This window comes from Acinonyx jubatus, chromosome D1 (assembly GCF_027475565.1).
Source record: "Acinonyx jubatus isolate Ajub_Pintada_27869175 chromosome D1, VMU_Ajub_asm_v1.0, whole genome shotgun sequence".
Classification (NCBI taxonomy): domain Eukaryota; kingdom Metazoa; phylum Chordata; class Mammalia; order Carnivora; family Felidae; genus Acinonyx; species Acinonyx jubatus.
In genome coordinates this window covers 53,234,214-53,259,565 of record NC_069390.1, presented here as the reverse complement: position 1 = coordinate 53,259,565, position 25,352 = coordinate 53,234,214, and the positions used below count along the sequence as shown (strand labels likewise).

General features: G+C 37.2%; 2 protein-coding genes across 2 annotated transcripts; both read left to right on the top strand.

Moving 5' to 3' along the window:
* The first annotated feature begins 2,967 nt into the window (after positions 1 to 2,967).
* LOC106966063 (olfactory receptor 51L1-like) lies at positions 2,968 to 3,930 on the top strand. Its single transcript, XM_015062141.2, has one exon. The coding sequence runs from the start codon at positions 2,968 to 2,970 to the stop codon at positions 3,928 to 3,930; it is 963 nt and encodes a 320-aa protein (XP_014917627.2).
* A 13,517-nt stretch (positions 3,931 to 17,447) lies between these two features.
* Positions 17,448 to 19,204, top strand: LOC106966131 (olfactory receptor 51G2-like). The gene has a single exon (XM_015062203.3). The coding sequence runs from the start codon at positions 17,451 to 17,453 to the stop codon at positions 18,390 to 18,392; it is 942 nt and encodes a 313-aa protein (XP_014917689.2). The 5' UTR covers positions 17,448 to 17,450; the 3' UTR covers positions 18,393 to 19,204.
* Positions 19,205 to 25,352: the final 6,148 nt, after the last annotated feature.

The window sequence follows — 25,352 nt, the reverse complement described above, 5'->3', positions numbered from 1 at the left end:
AAAATCATTAGGACAATGCACGGTTTATGCAGGAGGATAAAGTAGGTGTCATTTTCTTTAGAAGTAAACAATTTGAAATGTATGACATATAGAATTGTGGTAATATCATAATGTCTTTTTTCAACAATTTTAAGATAGGCCAGTCAGTGGGCAGAAGGCAGTTTTTGAGGACTACAGGTAAGACCACAGAGATAAAATGGTGTCCTTACCCTCAGTGGCTCTTCCTTAATTCCTTGGAATATGTGAGTGTGTGATGGAAGTCTTTTTATGCTCTGCCCTTGAAACGTCTTGACATCCGTCTCAGCCTCTTCTGACCATTTCTTTTTCAATTAGCAATGATTAAATTATGTTAAAATAAATCAAGAGCCCTGTAGAATCATTGCTAATGACATGGAGTCATAAGAAAATGAACAAAGGACAACCATAAAGGGATGAGAAATGTGAAAGATATGACAGATGCTCAGTGAGAGAGAGGACAAGAAAGATAACAAATAGGGATATTCCTGTCTGCTCCAGCTTTAAATCCATGCACAGTCCTGCAGCTGATTTTCTAAACCTTGCAATCTGAATTTAGAAGGCTCAGATCAGGGAGAAAGACATGTCTGAAAACCAGAGACCTACTTTATTTTCTGTAACTTCTCTGAGAATTAAGGAAAATGTGATTCATATCAAGGTTGAAACATAAAGCATAGGTTAATTTCCTGGCATGGGGTAAAGCAAACTACTTTTCTTTTTTGGCCACAGCACAACCTCTTTGTGTGTGAGCACACCCTCTTGCGCTATATACTTCAATGTTAATGTCTGGAATATTTTCATGAGCTGAGCTTTAGAACAGAAATTAGAACAAACGTTTCTGAGTGATGAAGGAGAAAAAAGAAAGCCACCCAGGGACTTTAGTAGATTTTGAAGACTAGAGAGAACAATGTTGCTTGGGGGTAAAGAAAAAGAAATGCATGGAACTCATATTCTGCCTGGTCCATGAATAGCAGGGAGAGTTGCTGACTGCTTTCTCCAGGATAAGGGCCCCAGTAAAAGCTCAGTTTGGAACGCTTGGGACTGGAGAAGAGGACTAGGGAGGTGCCCCACTCCCAGAGGATGGGATGCCTGGACTTGGAGGAAAAAGGAGAAAATGACAGATCTGTCTTATTACAGACAGCTTCATATTTCCTTCTGTTTCTCAGCTGTAGATTCTAACCTAAAATCTTCTCTGGAATGACAGATTGTTCAGTCTGAGAACTTTCAGCATTCACACTATAAAATGGGGATCAGGATCAGTCAAGAGGGGAAAATTAAAAAAAAAGTTTTTATGAAATAAAACAGAGACAATAAAAGGTCAGTGCTGGACAGACGGAGCCAATGAACAATCTGGGGCTACTTTTGGAAAGATCTTTACTTCAGGCCAGAGCTAAAATCTGTGTTAGACGTTTAAGAGTTCAGAGACTATGTGTCTCTAAGGAAGAATGAGGGAGATGCTGAGATATTGCAGGAGAGATCTGACTTTAAAACGTGGGGTAAGTGAAGAATTTTCTCAAGGACAGTCAATGGCATTAGACAGGCTTAAAATAAGGACCCAGAGAACTAAAGGGGCAGAGAATCTCATAGGGTGTAGCTGTGCCCAATGCCATCACCCTGGGGAATACCAAGGCCAGTATCAGCAGAGGCAATTACAGTGAAGATTGTTCAGGGAAAGGAAAACCAGACATTAGAACTCTATTTTGAAAAAGGAAAAAGACATTGGTTGTTTCTAAAAGGCACTGATGGAGGATGCTAAGGGCTACACTTCTGGGATTGCTGTGGATTCATGGAGGTAGGTGCAAATGGGTCATAAAATTGGAAAAACTAATATTTAGGTTTAAATTTTTAAAATAATTTATTTTATTTTATTTTTAATGTTTATTTGCTGAGAGAGAGAGAGCACGAGAGGGGGAGGAGCAGAGAGAGAGAGAGAGAGAGAGAGAGAGCGAATCCCAAGCAGTCTCCACGCTGTCAGTGTGAAGCCTGATGCCAGGCTTGAATCCATGAACCATGAGATCATGACCTGAGCTGATATCAAGAGTCAGATGCTTAACTGGTCTACCCAGGTGCCCCTAGGTTGAATATTTTTAAAAATGTGATTATAAGCATAATTTTGAGAAAAAAAAGCAAGAAAGGATAAACATAAATGAAGTGGATATTACCCATTATTACTGATAGATGTCTGATTTAAATATATGGTTTTAATTTTATTTTGTGGGCAGGCATAACTTTAATAGTTAAATTGTTACCATTATGATATATTTATCATAATAAATATCTTCCCCACTACTGTGAGGAGTTTAGATTAAGGAAGAATTGCTATATTAAACAGCTAAAAGATACGCAAGTGTGCTAGGATTATGGACTTGACTCTTTTTCATTTCCCCTTTTTATATAATGTGGTATTTAATTTTTTAATATTAAAATATTAGATATGCTCAATTTTTAAATATTATAAAGTATTTAAAAAAATAAATATGAAAGGAAATTATGTTGAGTCCCTGGATACAATTCGGTTGCTCTGAATGAAGAGATAGCCTAGAAACAACAAATGATTAACTCAAGAACATCACTGACAGGAAGCTTATGCAAGTCCATAGACATTTACTCTCACTTTTCTCTATTTTCATTTTTATGACGTTTGGTAAAGATGTCTTTTTTTCCTCTTTTACTGTTTCTATTTTTAGTGTCCTCGGGGCAAAATCATCAGAGTTCTTGTCAGAGATGACCAGATGACCAGTGTGTGGTACACACTTTTGTTCTGGAATTTAGTGCTCTTTGCTACTGGGAACTGTTTCTTATGTAGGAACCATAAGAAATACCTCCTTCCTTTCTCTTCCTAACCTCTGTAAGGTTAGAGGAAAGATATGTTGTATACAGATTGCACTGCTTATGTTCACAAGGGATAACTTTGAGGGATAAAAAAGGATAACAGAAAAGATTCTTCACTGTATGCCAAGGTTCACCATGGTGGTCTGGAATAACAATAACACCATGGAGCCTATATTTATTCTGAGGGGATTTCATGGATTGGAGTGTGTCTATTCTTGGATCTCAGTCCCATTCTGTCTTGCATACTTGGTAGCATTTATTGGTAATGTTACCATCCTCTCTGTCATTTGGATAGAGTCATCACTCCATCAGCCCATGTACTACTTCCTTTCCATCTTGGCACTGACTGACCTAGGTATGTCTATGTCCACACTTCCCACCATGCTTGCCGTGTTATGGCTGGATGCTCGGGAGATCCAGGCAAGTGCTTGCTATGCTCAGCTCTTTTTCATCCACACATTCACATTCCTAGAGTCTTCGGTGCTATTGGCCATGGCCTTTGACCGTTTTGTTGCTATCTGCCATCCACTGCACTACAGTACCATCCTTAACAACAGTGTAATAGGCAAGATTGGTTTGGCCTGCTTGCTAAGAAGCATGGGAGTTGTACTTCCTACACCTTTGCTACTGAGACATTATCACTACTGCCATGACAATGCCCTTTCCCATACCTTCTGTTTGCACCAAGACATTCTGAAATTATCCTGTTCAGATGCAAGGATCAGCAGTGTCTATGGCCTGTGTGTAGTTATTACCACACTTGGTGTGGATTCAATCTGCATACTTCTTTCTTATATCCTGATTCTGAATGCTGTGCTGGGGATTGCATCTCATGAAGAGCGGCTGAAGGCACTCAACACATGCATATCCCATATCTGTGTTGTGCTCATTTTCTTTGTGCCAGTAATTGGGGTGTCAATGGTCCATCGCTTTGGGAAACATCTGTCTCCAAGAATTCACATCATCATGGCCGATATTTACCTGCTTTTCCCCCCAGTGCTTAATCCTATTGTCTATAGCATCAAGACAAAGCAGATTCGTCTAAGAATTCTCCGCAGGTTTGGACTGGGGAAGGGGCATTAAATAACCTCTATCCTCAAGTTTTCCCATTAAAAAATCTTGGGGCAGCTATCTGAGTAGAAGAGAAGTAAAATATTTGGAGTGTGATCATCTGATTAAATCTATAATTCTTTCACTTTCTAGATATGTGATCTCAGTTAATCATCAACCCTTGTTTTCATAGCCAAATTGAGATAAGAATGTTCTTTTAGGGGAGCCTGGGAGGCGCAGTCGGTTAAGCATCCGACTTCAGCCAGGTCACGATCTCGCAGTCCGTGAGTTCGAGCCCCGCGTCGGGCTCTGGGCTGATGGCTCAGAGCCTGGAGCCTGTTTCCGATTCTGTGTCTCCCTCTCTCTCTGCCCCTCCCCCGTTCATGCTCTGTCTCTCTCTGTCCCAAAAATAAATAAACATTGAAAAAAAAATTTAAAAAAAATGTTCTTTTATATCCCCCAAATAATTATGAGATGTATAAGAGACAATGTGTCTAAAAATATTCTTTTGAAAAATATACAGTTTTGTTAATATTATTAAATTATTGGTATGAATGACAATAATAGCAATAAGTTTCTTTATAAAATATAGCTGTTTATATAGTTTCTCATGTTTATGAACCAGAAATCAATATCTGTCTCTGATCTGTCTATATTGTGTTTCTCATGCCAAAGTTTCATACTTATTTATAAAAAGATTTCTGACTTCTTGGGGGCAAGTTTGGAACTTGAGTTTTTTGACCAGACTTTGAACTGCTACTGTGGCCATTGGCTATAGACCAGTTTTCACCTCATCATTGGGCAGTAATGTTTCTTTTCTCTCCTGGCCATATCTATCACCAGATAGATCTATCGGCTTTTTTCTATTTATCAGCAAATACTGAAGCAGACACGTGTGAGTTGCTCTAGAAAGCCTGACCATCTAAACATCTAGACAAGTGTGTAGATTCCCTGTTCAATAGCACAGAATTTCATGTCTGAATCAGTGAGTGGGTTGGGACTTGTGCAAAGTAACCATCCTTATCTTTTAATAAGGTTTTCTCCTCTTGTTCTCCATGTCTGTGTAGATTTTCAATAGCATTGTCTTTCTCAGTTTCATTATTGCCAATAACCCATTACTTATTTTTCTCCTTCACTGGTGAGATTTATACATATGCCTTCATTGGTGATATTTTCGTCTTTAATACATATTCATTTTCTTCTCAGCTGTACTGAAAACTTTTTGAGCATGGGGTCACTGCTACACTAACACATCTCTCTGGGGCTGGTCTCTCCAACCAGCATGAGTACTCATAAAATAGTTCTAAGTGTAAAATTATATTGCCTATTCACTCATCCAAGAAAAATATACTGAGAAACATGAAATACCTCTTGTGGCAGTTATTTCTTTCAATACTGTGGATATATAAAATATGCATGATCTTAATGTTAAATAATTAATGTTTAATAATGGAGACATATATGTAAAAGGATATGTTAGTAGTTAACAGATGCTGTCACTGAAATAAATAAATAGTGTAATTTTGTTATTAAAGATTGGACTGAAGTATTTGACACTTTAGCTGTGCCTTGTGGTTCAAATTAATCCTTGCTAGCTGGACTAGGTATGAAAGAAAGTGGTATGCTAAAGTTAACTTCTCTAGTTTATGAACGCCAATTGTACAATATCTTATTCCAAATCCATGTTCTGTAAAACACTGGGAGTTTGAAACTGGTCATGATGGAAATATTTACACAACAGAAATAGGCAAACAGTACATACCTGGGTTTTAAAAAGTTTCCTAGAGAGTTGGTTGTTAAGCATTTACCAGCATACCATTGGGTATCGTACTCCAGGAAGGGGAGGTAGCATGAAGAAAAACAAAGACTGTAGACAGAGCATGTGTTAGTAATATACTCCCATCTCCAGGAGAAAGTTGAGACCTGCCCAAACTCTTTCACATTATCTCAAAAGAGAAATGGCTCTGGGGGCACCTGGGTGGCTCAGTCGGTTAAGTGTCTGACTCTTGATCTCAGCTCAGGTCATGATCTCATGGTTCGTGTGTTTGAGCCCCACATCAGGGTTTGGGATTTTCTCTCTCTCTCTCTCTCTCTCTCTCTCACTGTCTCTCTCAAAATAAATAAACTTAAAAAAAAAAAAGAAGAGAAAGGACTCTAAATGGGTTGTAATGGACATGAACACAAACTGCCCAGATCCCACTTCGGTGAAGGATTTGTAGCCGCAGCTGCTGGAAGTGCTGTCAGGAGAGAGTCTTGGACTTTCAGCCCCTTCAAGGATTGTCTCCATTGCAGATATGACCTATCTAACCACAGTGATAGGCAGAAAGGCCTGACCCTACGGCCCAATGCAAAACAATTCACTCGTACAACTTTTACTTCCAGGACTCTCTGTGGTATTGAACAAAGCTGGCATCAGACCTGACTCACAGCTCAATTTCTCCTGGCAAACCAACTTCCATCCCATATATTATTAAGATGATTATCCTGAGGACTCTCCATATGATACACATTGCACACTAAATTTTACCTCAAAGTCTGCTTTTGTAGAGAATCCTGGGATTTTCCCAGAAAACCTGTGACAAAGATGAAATAAAATTCTCAGAGACATCCTTTTGCAAGCAGGTGGAGTAAAGTAAGAGGATGTAGCAATGATTTTTGACTCTAAAGTCTTAAGTAGAAAGCCAAACTCAGTGTGTGAGCCTGGGAGAAGGGAAATAATTCTTATTCCTGTACTCCTAAGCATTGAGTATATGCACAGACAGAAAATGGTTGTGGAAGCTCTCACTTGGATAAATTGGTAATAGGAACTGAATATTTAGCTTATTTGTGTCAAAAATTTTAAATGACATTAGGTCAAATGTCTAATTCAAATGATAATTTCTTAAAGTCAACCCCTAATTTTTTTCCCTAGCCTCTGTTGTTGTTTTTTTTTTAATATTTATTTATTTTTGAGAGAGAGACAGAGAAAGAGACAGAGAGACAGAGCAAGAGTGAGGAGGGACAGAGAAAGACACATAGAATCGAAAGCAGGCTCCAGGCTCTGAACTGTCAGCACAGAGCCTGACGTGGGGCTTGAACTCACGAGCTGTGAGATCATGACCTGAGCGGAAGTCAGATGCTTAACTGACTGAGCCACCCAGGTGCCCCCAGCCTCTGTTTTTTGGGTTAAAAAATAATGTTAGGTTTTGCCTGTGGATTTTGGAGTAACTAATCTACACTGGCATAAGATGTGAGATTTATTCTGTGGAAATACTGAACCAGAAAATCTCTGGGCTCAGGGACATGAAATGAAGTCACAAAAGCAGAGAGATCATATTTTCTTTCTATATATTATTAAATTTATTTAATTATTAATTATTAATTTTTTACATTATTAAAATTTCCATGATATTAACTTTCTATATTTTATTAATTTTAACTTTTCTATATTATTCATTTTCTATATAATTCATTTCTTTTCAATCTTGGATTGTCAGTTGTCTGTACTTACCGTAGAATATTTGTCCATTCACCTAAGGAAGGACATCCTGGTTGGCTTCAAAGTTTTGGCAGTTAATAAAATTGCTATAAACATCTGTGTGCATGTTTTTGTGTGGACATAATATTGGACTTTGGGTAAATACCAAAGAGCATGATTGTTGGCTTGTATGGCAAGAGATTGCCAAAATGTCTTCTAAAGTGGCTGTACCATTTTGCATTCCCACTGGCAGTGAATGAGAGTTCCTATTGCTTCACATCCTTGTCAGCATTTGATATTGTTGACGTTCCAGATTCTGGCCCTTCTAATAGATGTGTAGTCTCATCACTATTTTAATTTTAATTTTCCTGATGCCGTGTGATGTACAGCATGTTACATATACTTATTTGCTATCTGTATATCTTACTTGACAAAGTGTCTGTTAAGGTCTTTGCCCCATTTTTTAATTGTGTTGTTTGTTTTCTTATTGTTGTATTTTACGAGTTCTTTGTGTGTTTTGGACAACTGTCCTTTTCCAGATGTGTCTTTGCAAATATTTCTTGGTCCATGGCTTGTCTTCTCATTCTCTGGACACCATCTTTCATAGAGAAGAAACTTTCATTTCAATAAAGTCCAATTTATCAATTATTTCTTTCATAAGATTGGGATTTTTATGTCATGTCTAAAAATCATTGCCACAGCCAAGGTCATGTACCTTTTCTTATATTATCTTCTAGGAGTTCTATAGCCTCAGCCATGTCTAATGTACTAAAAAGCCCTTCAAGGCATTCTCCTTTCCTATCACAGTGCTTCTGATCTCTAGCGTTTCTTTTTGGTTCTTTCTTAGTATCTACCTTTCTCTGCTTAGGTATTCCATCTGTTCTTGCATGCTGTCTACTTGACTCATTAGAGCCTTTAGCATGTGAATCATAGGGATGTTAAATTCCTGATCTGATAATTCCACCATCACTGTCATGCCTACTTCTGATGCTTGCTCTGTCTCTTCAAATGATATTTTTAGCATTTTAGTATGCTTCACACACACACACACACACACACACACACACACACACACACACACACCAGCCCCCAATAGCTGGACATGATGTATCAGGTAAAAGGAATGGCTTTAAATGGGGCTTTATTAATGTCTGATAAGGTATGGGGGAGGGGAAACATCCTATAGTTTCAATCTTTTGGTGAGCCTATGCCCCTGGAATTTGAACTCCATAAGTGTTTCTCACTTTTGTTTTGTCGTTTTGTTTTAATTCTCCTCCCTTAGACAAAACAGGATGGCTAGAGTGGACTGTGGGTGGGTATATCCTTCTCCCACATGGAAGGCTAGAGGGGCCTGGAGTTGGCTTTTTTTTTTCTCCCTATGGTCATTTAGGTGCTAATACCATACCAGGTTAGGCTCTGGTTAACTAGTTTCTCCTGAGGCTTTGTTAAAAGGAACAGAGTGCCATGACATGTTTCAAAATGGTTCCTTTCCCCCTCTCCTTGCTAGGAGCATGAGGGGATTTTTCTTAGATGTTTACTGTGGGAGCTTTGAAAAGCTCCTGGAGGCAAATATCACAATATCTTACCTCTCCCTCACCCTGCCATTGTTGGGTCCCCCTGGGTTTTTTAACCCTCAGACTTGTCTACACCGAGACTCCAGCAGCCTGTTAATTTAGTTCAAATTTTCCTACCTTAATGGTAGTTCCCACAGCCATCTTGCTTATGAGCCTCTACTCTGTACTCCCTGTAATACAGGGAGCCAACTCCCTGTATTCCCTGAGTCTCCACTCTCGGGGGTGGTAATGTGCCCCATGTCCTTTCCTTTCTCATGGATCCAAGAAGAGGAGATGTTGATTTTCAGTCTGCTCAGTTTATCCTCATTGTTACGACAGAGTGATGACTCTGAGCTCCTCACATGAAAAACTGGAAACTGGACCGCAGGTTTATTGTTTTTAAAACCAGATCAAGGAAATTCTCATGTTTAGCTTAATGTTTTAATAAGCATTGTCAGTATTAAATTTAGTCGAATATATTTTCCTTATCAATCTAGATTATCACATGATTTATTCCTTATATTCACTATATTACATATATACTATATTCACTATATTTCATATATACTATATTCACTATGTTACATATATACCATATTCACTATATTACATGTACACTATATTCACTTGTATATATTACATGTATATAAATCACTGTGCGATTTTTGCATGTAAAACATCTTTGATGCTTGAATTAAATGCACAAAAAGGAGGAAATCATTTGTTATTCCAGACTGAGGTAGAAAAATATTTGATTAAATTTAATACTGATTATGTATTTTCATAAAAATCCAATAGGATCATGGACTGTGTGTGTATGTGTGTGCACACACAATTACTGGATTATATTTGATGATATTTTGTTTTGGATTAAATCAATTTTAAAGGATATTTTGGTCTTTAATATTTATTTTCTGTAATGTCATTTTCTGGTTATGGAATACAGGTTACACTTGCCTCATAAAAATCATTAAGAAGTGATCCTTCTTTTTATATTCTCTAGAAACACAGGTGTAGCATTTCTGTTATTTTTCTTTTCTGTTTTGAGCTATTCATTAAAGATGCCTTCTGGCTCTGGGGTTTTCTCTCTATAAAACTTTCAAATAGGGGTTTCAAGAAAGACATAAATTCCTGATAATCTGCAGAACATTAGTTTCAGATGGAAATTTCTCAGCCATTGTCTCTCAAATATTGGTTCTGTGATATTCTCTTTTCTCATGTATCTTCACCATATCTTGGAATCTTTGACTGTCTCACATGTCAATTATTCTCTGTTATGTATGTCTGTTTTCATTGTCATCTTTTTTTTCCTTTTGGTGCCACACTTTAGGTATTTTCAGAAGGTTATTTCAGTGAATGCTTGATCAAGATACCAAATAAAGTGCCTTGAGGAAAGAAGTTATGATTTCTCTTTCCCACTGCTCTGAACCTGGTGTCTATATTATGTCTCAATAAAGTGATTCAGAAAAGAAAATGCTACCCAAGAGCCAATAAGATGGGGTTAAGAAATGCTCAGTATTAGGATATACAATTCAAATACTTTCCCATCTAATAACTGGTTTTCATTAACTTGCACATCTTAAGCCACACCACTCTCCATTGTCAGTTTTCACACATCCTCTTTGAATCAAGTTCAATGAAGATCTTGTGTTTCTGTGAATATACCATGTGTTAGGAAAATGAAAGCTTCCCAGATTTCCCAACACAAGCACATACAGATGTGTGCGCACGACACACACACACACACATACATACATACACATACTATTATCCTAATTCTACTTATAATATTAATTATACTTTAATTAATTATAAGTAAATATTAATTATAAGTAAATTAATAAGCAAGGAAATTTTAAGTCTGGATGATGTTAAATTAGACAACAAATCTATCAACCCTTCTACTTAAATACACTAAATGTTTTTCTTTGGTAAAGAACCTCACTGTGAAATGAGGCATTGAGCCATTTACTCCCCCATCAGCTCAGTCAACAAGGTCTATAAAATTTTATTTCAGAGAAAGATGAGTGTGACTATTGGATTATATGGTAAAGATTTGTGATAAATAATGAGATTGAGATTTGGGAGAATGGTGTTGCCTGGAAAACTGGGACTATGGAATTAGTGACTAATCTTCAAGAGGAAAGAGTGAATAGTGCAACTCATCACTTAAGCTAAATTATCATTGAGTTAGATTAAGGTGAAAAGAAATTGAAAAATATCATTAAGCAGATTATCAACTGTTTTTTTATTCATATTATCCCTATATATTTCACCTTTCCAGAAAAAAAACAATCTTATTAATATTTTATGACTAATAAAATATCAAGAGAGCAGAATCCCAAAAGCCAAACTTATCTGATATAATGTATATTTTAGAATGCCAACATGTTAATATATGAAATGCAACTTTTCTAAACTGGATGCATACCTCCCAAAGGGAAGACAGTTTTCCTTCTGATAATAAATATATATGTAAATCCAAATTGTGGTTAAAAGGCACTCTAATACTCATTAGATCACATCCAGACAAATTAGCCTTATGACTTAATTATTTGATAGCTACAAAATTTGATGTACCCTTTGAAGAGTCTTTGAAAGAAGTTTCATCTCAGGGCACAAAATAAAGGATCACAGAAATGGTAGCCTGGCAGAATACTAAGAATAATTAATTTAATAGCAATTATATATCAAAGGAACAGGCAGTAAATTTTTGATTGTCTGTTATTGAGTATTCAATATGTTCTAAATGCTATATATGTTAACTCATTGAACATTTAAAAAAACATAGGAGATAGAAAAAAATATTACGAACTCCTTGTATACATAAGGAAACAGGGGCAAAAATGGCTAAGTAATGTCCCCTAGGTTACATAGTCCGTAAGTGCTGGAACTGGGATTCAAAGATAAGGACCTCTGGATCTCCAATCCATGACCTTTCTGGTCATGGCTCTGGAGCCCGTGCTCTTTGCCTTTATGTCACCTTGAGACTTACACACAGAATATTGATTTTTAGTTTAGTTTTGTTGCCCCTCTTTTCTTCCACCTGCCTCCTGCTTAAAACAGGGGTTTTCAATGTTGGCACTATTGACATTGGACATTCTTTGTTTTTAAAGCCTGTCCTGCTCATCGAAGGATGTTTTGAAGCATCCCCTAGCATCTACAAGCTAGATATCATTAACATTTCCACAGTTTTGACCCCTAAAAAAGCCCCCAGACATTGTCAAATATTCTCTGTTAGGAAAAACTTCCTTCTTGTTGAGAATTACTGCCTTAAATCAATGATTCTCTCAACTTCCATTCTCAAACTGAATTCTGCAGAACACAAATTTCAGATCTTAATAAGTGCTGTCTGGATAAAATGTGTCTGGAGAAGGCTGGGTTAAACTATGTTAAATAGGTTTTGTCAGTGCTGGATTTCTCTGAAATATTGGCATACAATATAAATGTTTACATGCAATGATATTACAATGTACAGGGTTCCTTATGCTGTTTGCTTTTTTAAAAAATATATTTAACATAAAAAAAGGGGGGTGCCTGTGTGGCTCAGTCTATTAAGCATCCAAACCTTGCTTTAGGCTCAGGTCATGATCTCACAGTTCGTGAGTTCGAACCCCGTGTTGGGTTCTGCTCAGACAGTGCACAGCCTGCTGAGGATTCTCTATCTCTCCCCCTCTCTCTGCCCCTCCCATTCTCGTTCTTTTAAAATAAATAAATAAACTTAATTATATATGTATATATGTATATATATGATATATAACATTGTATAATTATATTTGACATGACATTTTCTGTAACATGTTGATTACATATTACAATATATTAATGATTAATTAATGTAATTAATGATTACAATATATTAATGATTAATTAATGTAATTAATCATTAATATATTGTAATATGACTTTCATTGTAGTGATAGTATCCCTATCACATCACATAATTATGATTCCTTTTGTGTAGTTGAAATAATTAAGATCTAGTCTTTTCAGCAAGTTTGATGATTGTGATACAATATTGTCTATATTCACTCTACTGTGCATTAAGACCTATAGATCCTATTTACTCTAATAACAGGTTTGTATCCTTAAATATTATCTATCCTATCCACACCCTCCTCCTCTCCCAGCCCCTGGTAACCAACATTTTACTATGTGCCGTTTGCCCCAAGCGTAATTGACTGAGGCTTACTTTATTTATTTTTTTGATCATTAATTCTATTCATATAGAGGTTTATTGTACATTTTAGGAAAATCTCATATAGGCACTAACATTTTAGAGCAGTAAGATACCAAAAAATCAGATTTTGGAAAAGTGGAATTTCATGGGGCAGTATAAAGAATATATTTGGAGGCAGCTATGGCATCCCTAAAAACCAGCATGAAGTCATGTTGCCCTCCATTGAGATTTTATTGGAAATTACTTGAATTGATCTGACATTGAAGATAATGGGAACAAAATGATGTATTCTGAGAGGTAGTTTACTCTGTGAATAGAGAAATGTTGGTAGATACATTATAAGTTATGATCAAAAGAAAAACAAAATTGGTCTCAGGTGATGGCACCAGGATAACTGAGGTGACTTTCCTAGTAGTGAAGGTGAACAGCAGTGGAAATTGGGCAAACCCATCCTCTACTCTCGTGTCTACTGCTCGTGTAATTTTGGAATGAACAGATAAAACTCCTTTTACAATAGGACCTTCATTTCTTTGCTAGATAGTGAGGACATAGGTGTGTAGCTCTTTTTGTATTCTACCACACTTTTGTCTTTACCATTTAATATAATAGCTCAGGATTGTTCAGAGGCAGATTTGTGGGCCAGAGTAAATAGGACATTTTGCTGGATGAAGAGAGTAGGATGTCTACCCTTCTATCAGATTGCTGGTAAAAGCGTTAAGTATTATGGACTGCCATATATGAATCTCATAGCTCTTTATTGTTTATAATAAATTTACACTCTACACACAAGTTTTCGCATTCTTCACAGCGGCTCAACAAAGTGGGTTTCAAAGTGGGAGGACTACTGTGATTTTCCCACCATTCAACAACTAGTAACTGCTGTCTCTGGTTATTCAAAGCACAGGCTTTTTTTAGTACATTATTCTGACCAAGTCCATTGTTTTTCCCCATCAGATTATCCCAGGGACACTGCTCAATTGCTGCCAAATCTGGACTCCCAGTTTGGGAATTTGGCATAATCATTTCCCTTCTCTGAGCAGGAACAAAAGCTCCAGTGACATTTATCCTCCCTGAAGTTTGCATTAAGAAAAGAAATTGGCCCTGAGATGAAGGCTAGTGAAGAAAGGGAGTGCAGCTTGGAGTAGTCAAAGCCCAGAAGTGTAGTGCTAATAAAGCGCTTCGCTGGACAGAGTCAAAGATGCTGAAAGGAAACATGTTATCTTGGGTCTGGAGTTGCTGAAGGAGAAATGGATGCCTCACCCCAGACATCTATGCTTCCTTGAAGAACTATCTCCCTTCAGATCCATTGTGTTTTTTATTCTTCTCTTATGTCCATATTCAGTGGCTTGGTCTACCTGCAACAAGTCCGCAGGTCTGGCAGACTGGAGCCCAGCAAATCTGTAACAGGGTGAATGGCTGTTTACACTTGAAGACTCAGGTATGTCTAAAGTAAGGCTTCTGAAGTGAGAGAAATGGGCAGATTAGTACCTAATGTATTTGAAGAATCCAGGAAGTAGGAGAGCAAGTCAAGAGGTAAGACTGGCCATTGTACGTGTGAATTCACCGTTTTAGGATAGGTCAGAGGTACAGAGTATCATTTCCCCAAAATGAGCCAGAGTATCATCCTCAAGGCTGCTCAGAAGAGCCCTGGGACTGTAAACTCATCTGTAGGTGTAGAGAATGCACATAATGGGAACCCATGTACTGAAATCTCTGTTCTCTGAAAAACTGATATTAACTAAAAATTATGTTAAAATGATGATAATGCTCATGGTGGTTTGTGTATCTCTTCTATCTTATTCTCACATGTATCTTACACAATTAACAATATTATGAGCGAAAAAAAATGAATGAGGCAAAATAATTCTCAAGAGAAACCCTGAGGAGTAGTATCTTTATAAGTGGTAACTTGGGTACCCTCGGTCACACCTGCCTTTGGGTCACTGTTATATTTGGCTGATATGCTTAAGATTGTCACTACTTCAGCACCTCCCTTAACATTTTGCTTCACTTAGCCCAAAGTATCTCCCAAAGGTCTTAACACTTTTTCTTCACTTAAGCTCAAAGGTCTCAGATTCTGTGCCAAGCGTTTTAGATACATTTTCTTGAGTACTTTCTGAAGTAAGGCACAGTTCCTAGTTTTTTGTTTTGTTTTGTTTTGTGCTCAAAGAAGTTTAGTAATGTGTCCAAAGTGATAGAGGTAGTGAATGACAGCTGTCATCAGTCTTCTTTTGACTCTAGAGGAGTAGCTACTTGAGAGCAGGGTGCCTGTATCTACATCCAATAGACCCATTTATGGAAGATAGATTATGAATATCTGAAGTGAGAGGAGTCTTTAAAATGAGGCAGTAGGAGAAAGTGATCTAAGAGGGAGGACTTGGCATACTTGGGCAGGATGAAGTCTCTGAGGATATTGAAAGATTTAAGGGAAGGTATAAAGGAAGAATAAAATAAGTGTGCACAAATGCCAAGGTGATGACAATTATTGTTTAAGCGATGTTAAAGGAGACCGGGAGAAGACTGTAACATGGTGAGCTAGGACAATGAGGGAAGTATATTAAGACTAGTCACCTAATATGTTATAAATAGAATAATATATAAATCACAAGATGAGGATATGTAAAGCAGTTTTGCTCTTCATTGTTATTTTTCTGAAAATGGAAGGAAGATGGTTTCAGAGTGGAAAAGCTCCTGTGATCACTGTAGGTGGTTAGGGAATTACTTACTTTTATTCAGTCTGTCAGAGAAAACTATGAATTGTAATTGTATTAGTGGAACAAGATATGTTGGGGGCCACGTGAATTTTGGAGGAAGTTTGACATCAGATATGCTAAGTGAAAAAAGTATTTTTGATGTTTAGTGCCTAAAGTAACTGGAATTGGGTGGCCATCATGTTGCTAAGTAATGAGTCTTTAGGGTTCCTAGTAGACTACCTCATCTTCTCCAGTTCCTGATAAACTCTGCCTTTTATGTTCCCTACAGCACATTCCATCTGCTGGGTACCTGAGCCCTGAGCACTAAAGCTCTTTCACTCTTCTTATAATATGCCATGTGTTCTTTTTTGGTTATTGCTAGTTTTATTTTTTTTAAGAAATGTTTTCTCTGTCTCCTTGCTCCATTAGCTATCCTTCCAAATTTTCTAGGAATAATTTCCCTTTTGACAACCCTCTATGGAACCCAATATACCACTAGCCCCTGGACACACATGCTTCAGATTTATCCTTAAAAAACTGAATTATTCTTACCTGCTAGTTTCACAAACTATTCCTGAGGTCCTTCTGAATTTTTGCTTTTTGTTTGTTTCAATAGATGAAACCAAAATCTACCAAATAACTCATTCCTACCATATGATCATGAACCAGTATTTTTTTCTCTATATACAACATTTATATCCATTTATCCTTTATTATCCCACATTTTACTTTCATCCACTTAAAAAAATACTACAATAGCCTTCAAAATGATTTCCATGCCTTCTCTTTTGCCAAACTTTAGTCCATTCTTTACGTTGGTTCTAGTTTGACAGCAATATAATATAGGTCTGTTTACAATATATTGTTTACTTTTTATTAAAATGACTATCTTGCATCTTCTAAGATGAAGAGGGAGTACTTTATATTTATACATAAGTTCATTCAGAAATTCTGGTCCATTTCATTTTTTTTCAAGCTCTTTTTTTTTTCAAAATATGAAATTTACTGTCAAATTGGTTTCCATACAACACCCAGTGCTCATCCCAAAAGGTGCCCTCCTCAATACAATTCTGGCCTATTTCTATTCAGTCTGCACCTCAATACCATCTGAAGAGCCACCCTATCCTAGTTTTGCTGAATTATATTCATTTGCACTCAGACCTGTAATATCTTCCTACACTTGTCTGGGAGTCAATCAGCACAGAATGCCCAATACAGCCCTTTGTTCCCATCCAGCTCATATTTGTCATTTGAGACCTAATTCAAGAATCACCTTCAATAAATCTTCCCTGACATATTTAGGTCAGGTTTCTTTCCTCTTACTGTGTTTTTTTAGGCCTTATATTAAATTACTTCTTTAATTTTAGCTTTATTTTCTAGGTTATAAGTATTTGAACGCAGTTTTTATATATTTCTCTATATTATAGCACTGCCAATTTTCCTTTTATAAACTATGTTCTCAATAAATATACAGTGATGAAAGAATAAATTAATTGGCAAAATAATAAATACAGGTAGTAATTATACACAGTGACCAAAGGAATGATTGGAAAGAGTCCATAGAGTGCAGCATGTGTCAGAGCATTGCTGTTTCTTGCAATATTGACTGTACCCGAATTGTTCCAGGTTCTTATCTTCCCACTTAGACTGAAGACACCTCCATCACCACAATGTCTGTCTTCAATAGCTCTGCCCTGTACCCTCGCTTTCTCCTGACAGGCCTCTCAGGCCTTGAAAGCAGATACAGCTTGATTTCCATCCCCATCTTCTTGGTTTATGCCACCTCAATTGCAGGAAACATCACCATCCTACTTATCATCAGAACTGAGCCTTCTCTCCACCAACCAATGTACTACTTTCTATCAATGTTAGCACTTACTGACCTGGGCCTATCTACTACAACCTTACCTACGATGTTCAGCATTTTCTGGTTCCATGCCCGGGAGATCTCTTTTAATGCCTGTCTGGTCCAGATGTACTTCATTCATGTTTTCTCAATTATTGAGTCAGCTGTGCTGTTGGCCATGGCCTTTGACCGCTTTGTAGCAATCCGAGAGCCCCTGCGCTATGTGGCCATTCTAACCAATGGTGTGATCACTGGGATTGGGTTGGCAATTGCTGGAAGGGCCTTGGCTCTGGTCTTTCCGGCTTCCTTTCTCCTAAAGAGGCTTCAATATCGTTCTGTCAATATTCTCTCTTACCCATTCTGCCTGCACCAGGACCTTATAAAGACAACTGTATCCAGCCGTCGGGTCAGCAGCATCTATGGCCTCATGGTGGTCATCTGCTCCATGGGACTTGATTCAGTGCTCCTTCTCCTCTCCTATATCCTCATCCTTGGCACAGTATTGAATATAGCCTCCAAGACGGAGAGGGTGAAAGCCCTCAACACCTGCATCTCCCACATCTGTGCTGTGCTCACTTTCTATACACCAATGATTGGGCTATCTATGATCCATCGCTATGGGCAGAATGTGTCCCCAATTGTCCATGTGCTCATGGCCAATATCTACTTGCTGGTCCCACCCCTCATGAACCCCATTGTCTACAGTGTCAAGACCAAGCAGATTCGGGATAGAATCCTCAAGAAATTCAAGCAACAGAAATTTTAGGTGAAAGAGACTCTAAAATATAACTTCCTTCCCAGTCCTTTTATATTTATGAATGCATTTCATATTAACATAGAATTTTGAATTTAAATATTACTAATAACATTTTGCTTTTAAGATAGTAGATATAAACCTCAATAATAGTAAGCTCTGTTGAACACCTGAAACTACATAACACTGTATGTTAACTACACTGGAATTACAAAAAAAAAAAAAAAAAAAAAAGTTAAGGCCTTTGGGAGGTGATTAGGTCATGAAGGTGGAGCCCCCATAAGTGGGATTAGTGGTCTTATAAAAGGGCTACAGAGCTCCATTGCCCCTTCAGCCGTGTGAGGGCACAGTGAAAGGAGGGCCATCTATGAACCAGGATGTGGGCTTTCACCAGACACCAAATCTGTAGGCACCTTTATCTTGGACAAACAGCCTTCAGAACTGAGAAATAAATGCTTGTTGTTTAGAAAAATATATGTGCAAATCCTGTATTTTCAGCATAGAGAATAAAGGCATGGTTTTATTTTGTATGTATGTTGACATACTAGGGAATATGGTCACTAAACCCAGGTTAAGCTATTCTTAGCAGAAGTATATAACTTATCTTTTAATAACTAGCAATAAATGTGAAACTAAGAGTCATCAAATCAACAATCTAATGAAGTTGTTTATTATATTTTGGGAAGGGCCTCCATTTCTGAAGAAAATTTAGGTTTCAAGATGGCTTTTGATCCGTCAGTTACTGAAAGAGAGCTATTAAAGTCTCAAAATATCATAGTGGATTTGTCTATTTCTCCTTGTCATTCTATCATTTTTATCGTGAGTATTTTGATTCTCTGTTGTTAGGTGCATAGACATTAAGATTTGTTATGTCTTTTGGAAATCACTTTATCAAAATATAATGCGTTTTATTTTTCCTTGATAATTTTTCTCATTTTAAAGTATGTCTTTTATGAAATTAATATAGCTTCTCTAGCTTTCTTTTGATTAGTGTTAGCATGGTATATCTTTCTCTATTCCATAAATGTATAATTTGCTAAGTATATCTTTTAATATTAACAACTTTCTAAGATATGTCACATACCATACAATTCACCCATTTAAAGTACACAGTTCAATGTGTACTTTTATAAGTTTTAAAATATACTTAAAGGTATATGTAACCATCAAAGCAGTCAATTTTTCTCATCTCAAAAAGAAATTTCATACTCTGCAGCTATCACTTCCATCCCATATCCTCCATGGAGTAACTACTAATGTACTTTCTGGTTCAGTAGAGTTCCATATTCTGCACTTGCTATAAATGTAATAATGTAGTATGTGGTATTTTGTGGTTGATTTCTTTCACTTAGCATAATGATGTAACATATATCGGAACTTCAATACTTTTTATGGTTAAATGATATTTCATTTTATGTTGTTATATAAATGGGTAAAGGATAGCCCTTGCACACAACATGTAGGACTTTGAGCTCAAGCCCACTGGCACCAGATAAAAGATGTGAAATAAATGTCAAATAAATGTTTATATAATTAATGTGCCAAAGGTTACAAAGAAAAACATATTCTATCTTGGGTGGAAGGTGGAGAAGTGTTCCAGTAAAGGATTCTAAAGGACATGATACCAAATTTAGGATTTGGACAAAGACCAATGAGAAAAAGATGAGCATTTTTATTGCAGATAAAACCAAAATACTAGAAACAGAATAGCATTCAGGAAATTAAAAGTTGATAGGGACACAAAGAAGAGAGTTAGTCATGGAAAGGTAGGATACTGGTAATTAACATCCCTCTTTAGCCAGGATTATACTGTGATCACTATTATAAATATTTAGTAATATCTGGTCCTGGGCTCTTATTTGTTGGGAGATTTTTGATAACTGATGCAATTTCTTCGTTGGTTATGGGTATGTTCAAATTTTCTACTTCTTCCTGTTTGAGTTTTGGAAGTGTGTGGGTACTTAGGAATTTGTCCATTTCCTCCAGGTTGTCCAGTTTGTTGGCATATAATTTTTCATGGTATTCCCTGATAATTTCTTGTGTTTCTGAGGGATTGGTTGTAATAATTCCATTTTCATTCATGATTTTATCTATTTGGGTCATCTCCCTTTTCTTTTTGAGAAGCCTGGCTAGAGGTTTATCAATTTTGTTTATTTTTTCAAAAACCAACTCTTGGTTTCATTGATCTGCTCTACAGTTTTTTAGATTCTATATTGTTATTTTCTGATCTGATATTTATTATTTTTCTTCTGCTGGTTTTGGGGTGTCTTTGCTGTTCTGTTTCTATTTCCTTTAGGTGTGGTGTTAGATTTTGTATTTGGGATTTTTCTTGTTTCTTGAGATAGGCCTGGATTGCAATGTATTTTCCTCTCAGGACTGCCTTCGCTGCATCCCAAAGCGTTTGGATTGTTGTATTTTCATCTGGATTTGTTTCCATATATTTTTTAATTTCTTCTCTAAATGCCTGGTTGACCCATTCATTCTTTTTTTTTCAATATATGAAGTTTATTGTCAAATTGGTTTCCGTACAACACCCAGTGCTCATCCCAAAAGGTGCCCTCCTCAATACCCATCACCCACCCTACCCTCCCTCCCACCCCCCATCAACCCTCAGGTTGTTCTCAGTTTTTAAGAGTCTCTTATGCTTTGGCTGTCTTCCACTCTAACCTCTTTTTTTTTCCTTCCCCTCCCACATGGGTTTCTGTTAAGTTCCTCAGGATCCACATAAGAGTGAAACCATATGGTATCTGTCTTTCTCTGTATGGCTTATTTCACTTAGCATCACACTCTCCAGTTCCATCCATGTTGCTACAAAGGGCCATATTTCGTTCTTTCTCATTGCCACGTAGTACTCCATTGTGTATATAAACCACAACTTCTTTATCCATTCATCAGTTAATGGACATTTAGGCTCTTTCCATAATTTGACTATTGTTGGGAGTGCTGCTATAAACATTGGGGTACAAGTGCCCCTATGCATCAGCACTCCTGTATCCCTTGGGTAAATTCTTAACAGTGCTATTGCTGGGTCATAGGGTAGGTCTATTTTTAATTTTCTGAGGAACCTCCACACTGTTTTCCAGAGTGGCTGCACCACTTTGCATCCCCACCAACAGTGCAAGAGGGTTCCCGTTTCTCCACATCCTCGGCAGCATCTATAGTCTCCTGATTTGTTCATTTTGGCCACTCTGACTGGCGTGAGGTGATATCTGAGTGTGGTTTTGATTTGTATTTCCCTGATAAGGAGCGACGTTGAGCATCTTTTCATGTGCCTGTTGGCCATCCGGATGTCTTCTTTAGAGAAGTGTCTATTCATGTTTTCTGCCCATTTCTTCACTGGGTTATTTGTTTTTCGGGTGTGGAGTTTGGTGAGCTCTTTATAGATTTTGGATACTAGCCCTGTGTCTGATATGTCATTTGCAAATATCTTTTCCCATTCCGTTGGTTGCCTTTTAGTTTTCTTGGTCGTTTCCTTTGCTGTGCAGAAGCCTTTTATCTTCATAAGGTCACAGTAATTCATTTTTGCTATTAATTCCCTTGCCTTTAGGGACGTGTTGAGTAAGAAATTGCTACGGCTGAGGCCAGAGAGGTTTTGTCCTGCTTTCTCCTCTAGGGTTTTGATGGTTTCCTGTCTCACATGCAGGTCCTTTATCCATTTTGAGTTTCTTTTAGTGAATGGTGTAAGAAAGTGGTCTAGTTTCATTCTTCTGCATGTTGCTGTCCAGTTCTCCCAGCACCATTTGTGAAAGAGACTGTCTTATTTCCATTGGATGTTCTTTCCTGCTTTGTCAAAGATGAGTTGGCCATACGTTTGTGGGTCTAGTTCTGGGGTTTCTATTCTATTCCATTGGTCTCTGTGTCTGTTTTTGTGCCAATACCATGCTGTCTTGATGATTACAGCTTTGTAGTAGAGGCTAAAGTCTGGGATTGTGATGTTTCCTGCTTTGGTCTTCTTCAAAATTACTTTGGCTATTCGGGGCTTTTGGGGTTCCATATGAATTTTAGGATTGCTTGTTTGAGCTTCGAGAAGGATGCTGGTGCAATTTTGATTGGGATTGCATTGAATGTGTAGATAGCTTTGGGGAGTATTGACATTTTGACAATATTTATTCTTCCAATTCATGAGCACGGAATGTCCTTCCATTTCTTTATATCTTCTTCAATTACCTTCACAAGCTTTCTATACTTTTCAGCATACAGATCTTTTACATCTTTGGTTAGATTTATTCCTAGGTATTTTATGCTTCTTGGTGCAATTGTGAATGGGATCAGTTTCTTTATTTGTCTTTCTGTTGCTTCATTGTTAGTGTATAAGAATGCAACTGATTTCTGTACATTGATTTTGTATCCTGCAACTTTGCTGAATTCATGTATCAGTTCTAGCAGACTTTTGGTGGAATCTATCGGATTTCCCATGTATAATATCATGTCATCTGCAAAAAGTGAAAGCTTGACTTCATCTTTGCCAATTTGATGCCTTTGATTTCCTTTTGTTGTCTGATTGCTGATGCTAGAACTTCCAAATATATAAAGCAATTAATCACAAACATAAGCAACCTTATTGATACGAATGTGGTAATTGCAAGGGACTTTAACACCCCACTTACAACAATGGATAGATATTCTAGACACAGAATCAATAAAGAAACAAGGGCCCTGAATGATACATTGGATCAGATGGACTTGAGATATATTTAGAACTCTGCATCCCAAAGCAACAGAATATACTTTCTTCTCGAGTGCACATGGAACATTCTCCAAGATAGATCACATACTGGGTCACAAAACAGACCTTCATAAGTATACAAGAATTGAAATCATACCATGTACACTTTCAGACCACAATGCTATGAAGCTTGAAATCAACTATAGGAAAAAGTCTGCAAAACCTCCAGAAGCATGGAGGTTAAAGAACACCTACTAAAGAATGAATGGGACTTTATTTGCTGTCTACAAGAGACTCATTTTGGACCTGAGGACACCTTCAGAATAAGAGTGAGGGGATGGAGAACTATTTATCATGCCACTGGAAGTCAAAAGAAAGCTGGAGTAGACATACTTATATCGGACAAACTAGACTTTAAATTAAAGACTGTAATAAGAGATGAAGAAGGGCATTATATACTAATCACAGGGTCAATCCATCAGGAGGAGCTAACAATTATAAATGTCTATGCGCTGAATACAGGAGCCCCCAAATATATAAAACAATTACTCACAAACATAAGCAACCTTATTGATAAGAATGTGGTAACTGCAAGGGACTTTAACACCCCACTTAACAACAATGGATAGATATTCTAGACACAGAATCAATAAAGAAACAAGGGCCCTGAATGATACATTGGATCAGATGGACTTGATAGATATATTTAGAACTCTGCATCCCAAAGCAACAAATATACTTTCTTCTCGAGTGCACATGGAACATTCTCCAACATAGATCACATACTGGGTCACAAAACAGACCTTCATAAGTATACAAGAATTTAAATCATACCATGCATACTTTTAGACCACAATGCTATGAAGCTTGAAATCAACCACAGGAAAAAGTCTGGAAAACCTCCAAAAGCATGGAGGTTAAAGAACACCCTACTAAAGAATGAATGGGTCAACCAGGCAATTAGAGAAGAAATTAAAAAATATATGGAAAAAAACAAAAATGAAAATACAACAATCCAAACACTTTGGGATGCAGCGAAGGCAGTCCTGAGAGGAAAATACATTTCAATCCAGGCCTATCTCAAGAAACAAGAAAAATCCCAAATACAAAATCTAACAGCACACCTAAAGGAAATAGAAGCAGAACAGCAAAGACATCCTAAACCCAGCAGAAGAAGAGAAATAATAAAGATCAGAGCAGAAATAAACAATATAGAATCTAAAAAAACTGTAGAGCAGATCAACGAAACCAAGAGTTGGTTTTTTGAAAAAATAAACAAAATTGACAAACCTGTAGCCAGGCTTCTCAAAAAGAAAAGGGAGATGACCCAAATAGATAAAATCATGAATGAAAATGGAATTATTACAACCAATCCCTCAGAGATACAAACAATTATCAGGGAATACCATGAAAAATTATATGCCAACAAACTGGACAACCTGGAAAAAATGGACAAACTCCTAAACACCCACACACATCCAAAACTCAATCAGGAGGAAATAGAAAGCTTGAACAGACCCATAACCAGTGAAGAAATTGAATCAGTTATCAAAAATCTCCCAACAAATAAGAGTCCAGGACCAGATGGCTTCCCAGGGGAGTTCTACCAGACATTTAAAGCAGAAATAATACCTATCCTTCTCAAGCTATTCCAAGAAATAGAAAGGGAAGGAAAACTTCCAGACTTATTCTATGAAGCCAGTATTACTTTGATTCCTAAACCAGACAGAGACCCAGTAAAAAAAGAGAACTACAGGCCAATATCCCTGATGAATATGGATGCAAAAATTCTCAATAAGATACTAGCAAATCGAATTCAACAGCATATAAAACGAATTATTCACCATGATCAAATGGGATTCATGCCCTGGGATGCAGGGCTGGTTCAACATTCACAGATCAATCAACGTGATACATCACATTAATAAAATAAAAGATAAGAACCATATGATCCTGTCAATCGATGCAAAAAAGGCCTTTGACAAAATTCAGCATCCTTTCTTAATAAAAACCCTCGAGAAAGTCGGGATAGAAGGAACATACTTAAAGATCATAAAAGCCATTTATGAAAAGCCCATAGCTAACATCGTCCTCAATGGGGGAAAACTGAGAGCTTTTCCCCTGAGATCAGGAACACGACAGGGATGCCCACTATCACCGCTGTTGTTTAACATAGTGTTGGAAGTTCTAGCATCAGCAATCAGACAACAAAAGGAAATCAATGGCATCAAAATTGGCAAAGATGAAGTCAAGCTTTCACTTTTTGCAGATGACATGATATTATACATGGGAAATCCGATAGATTC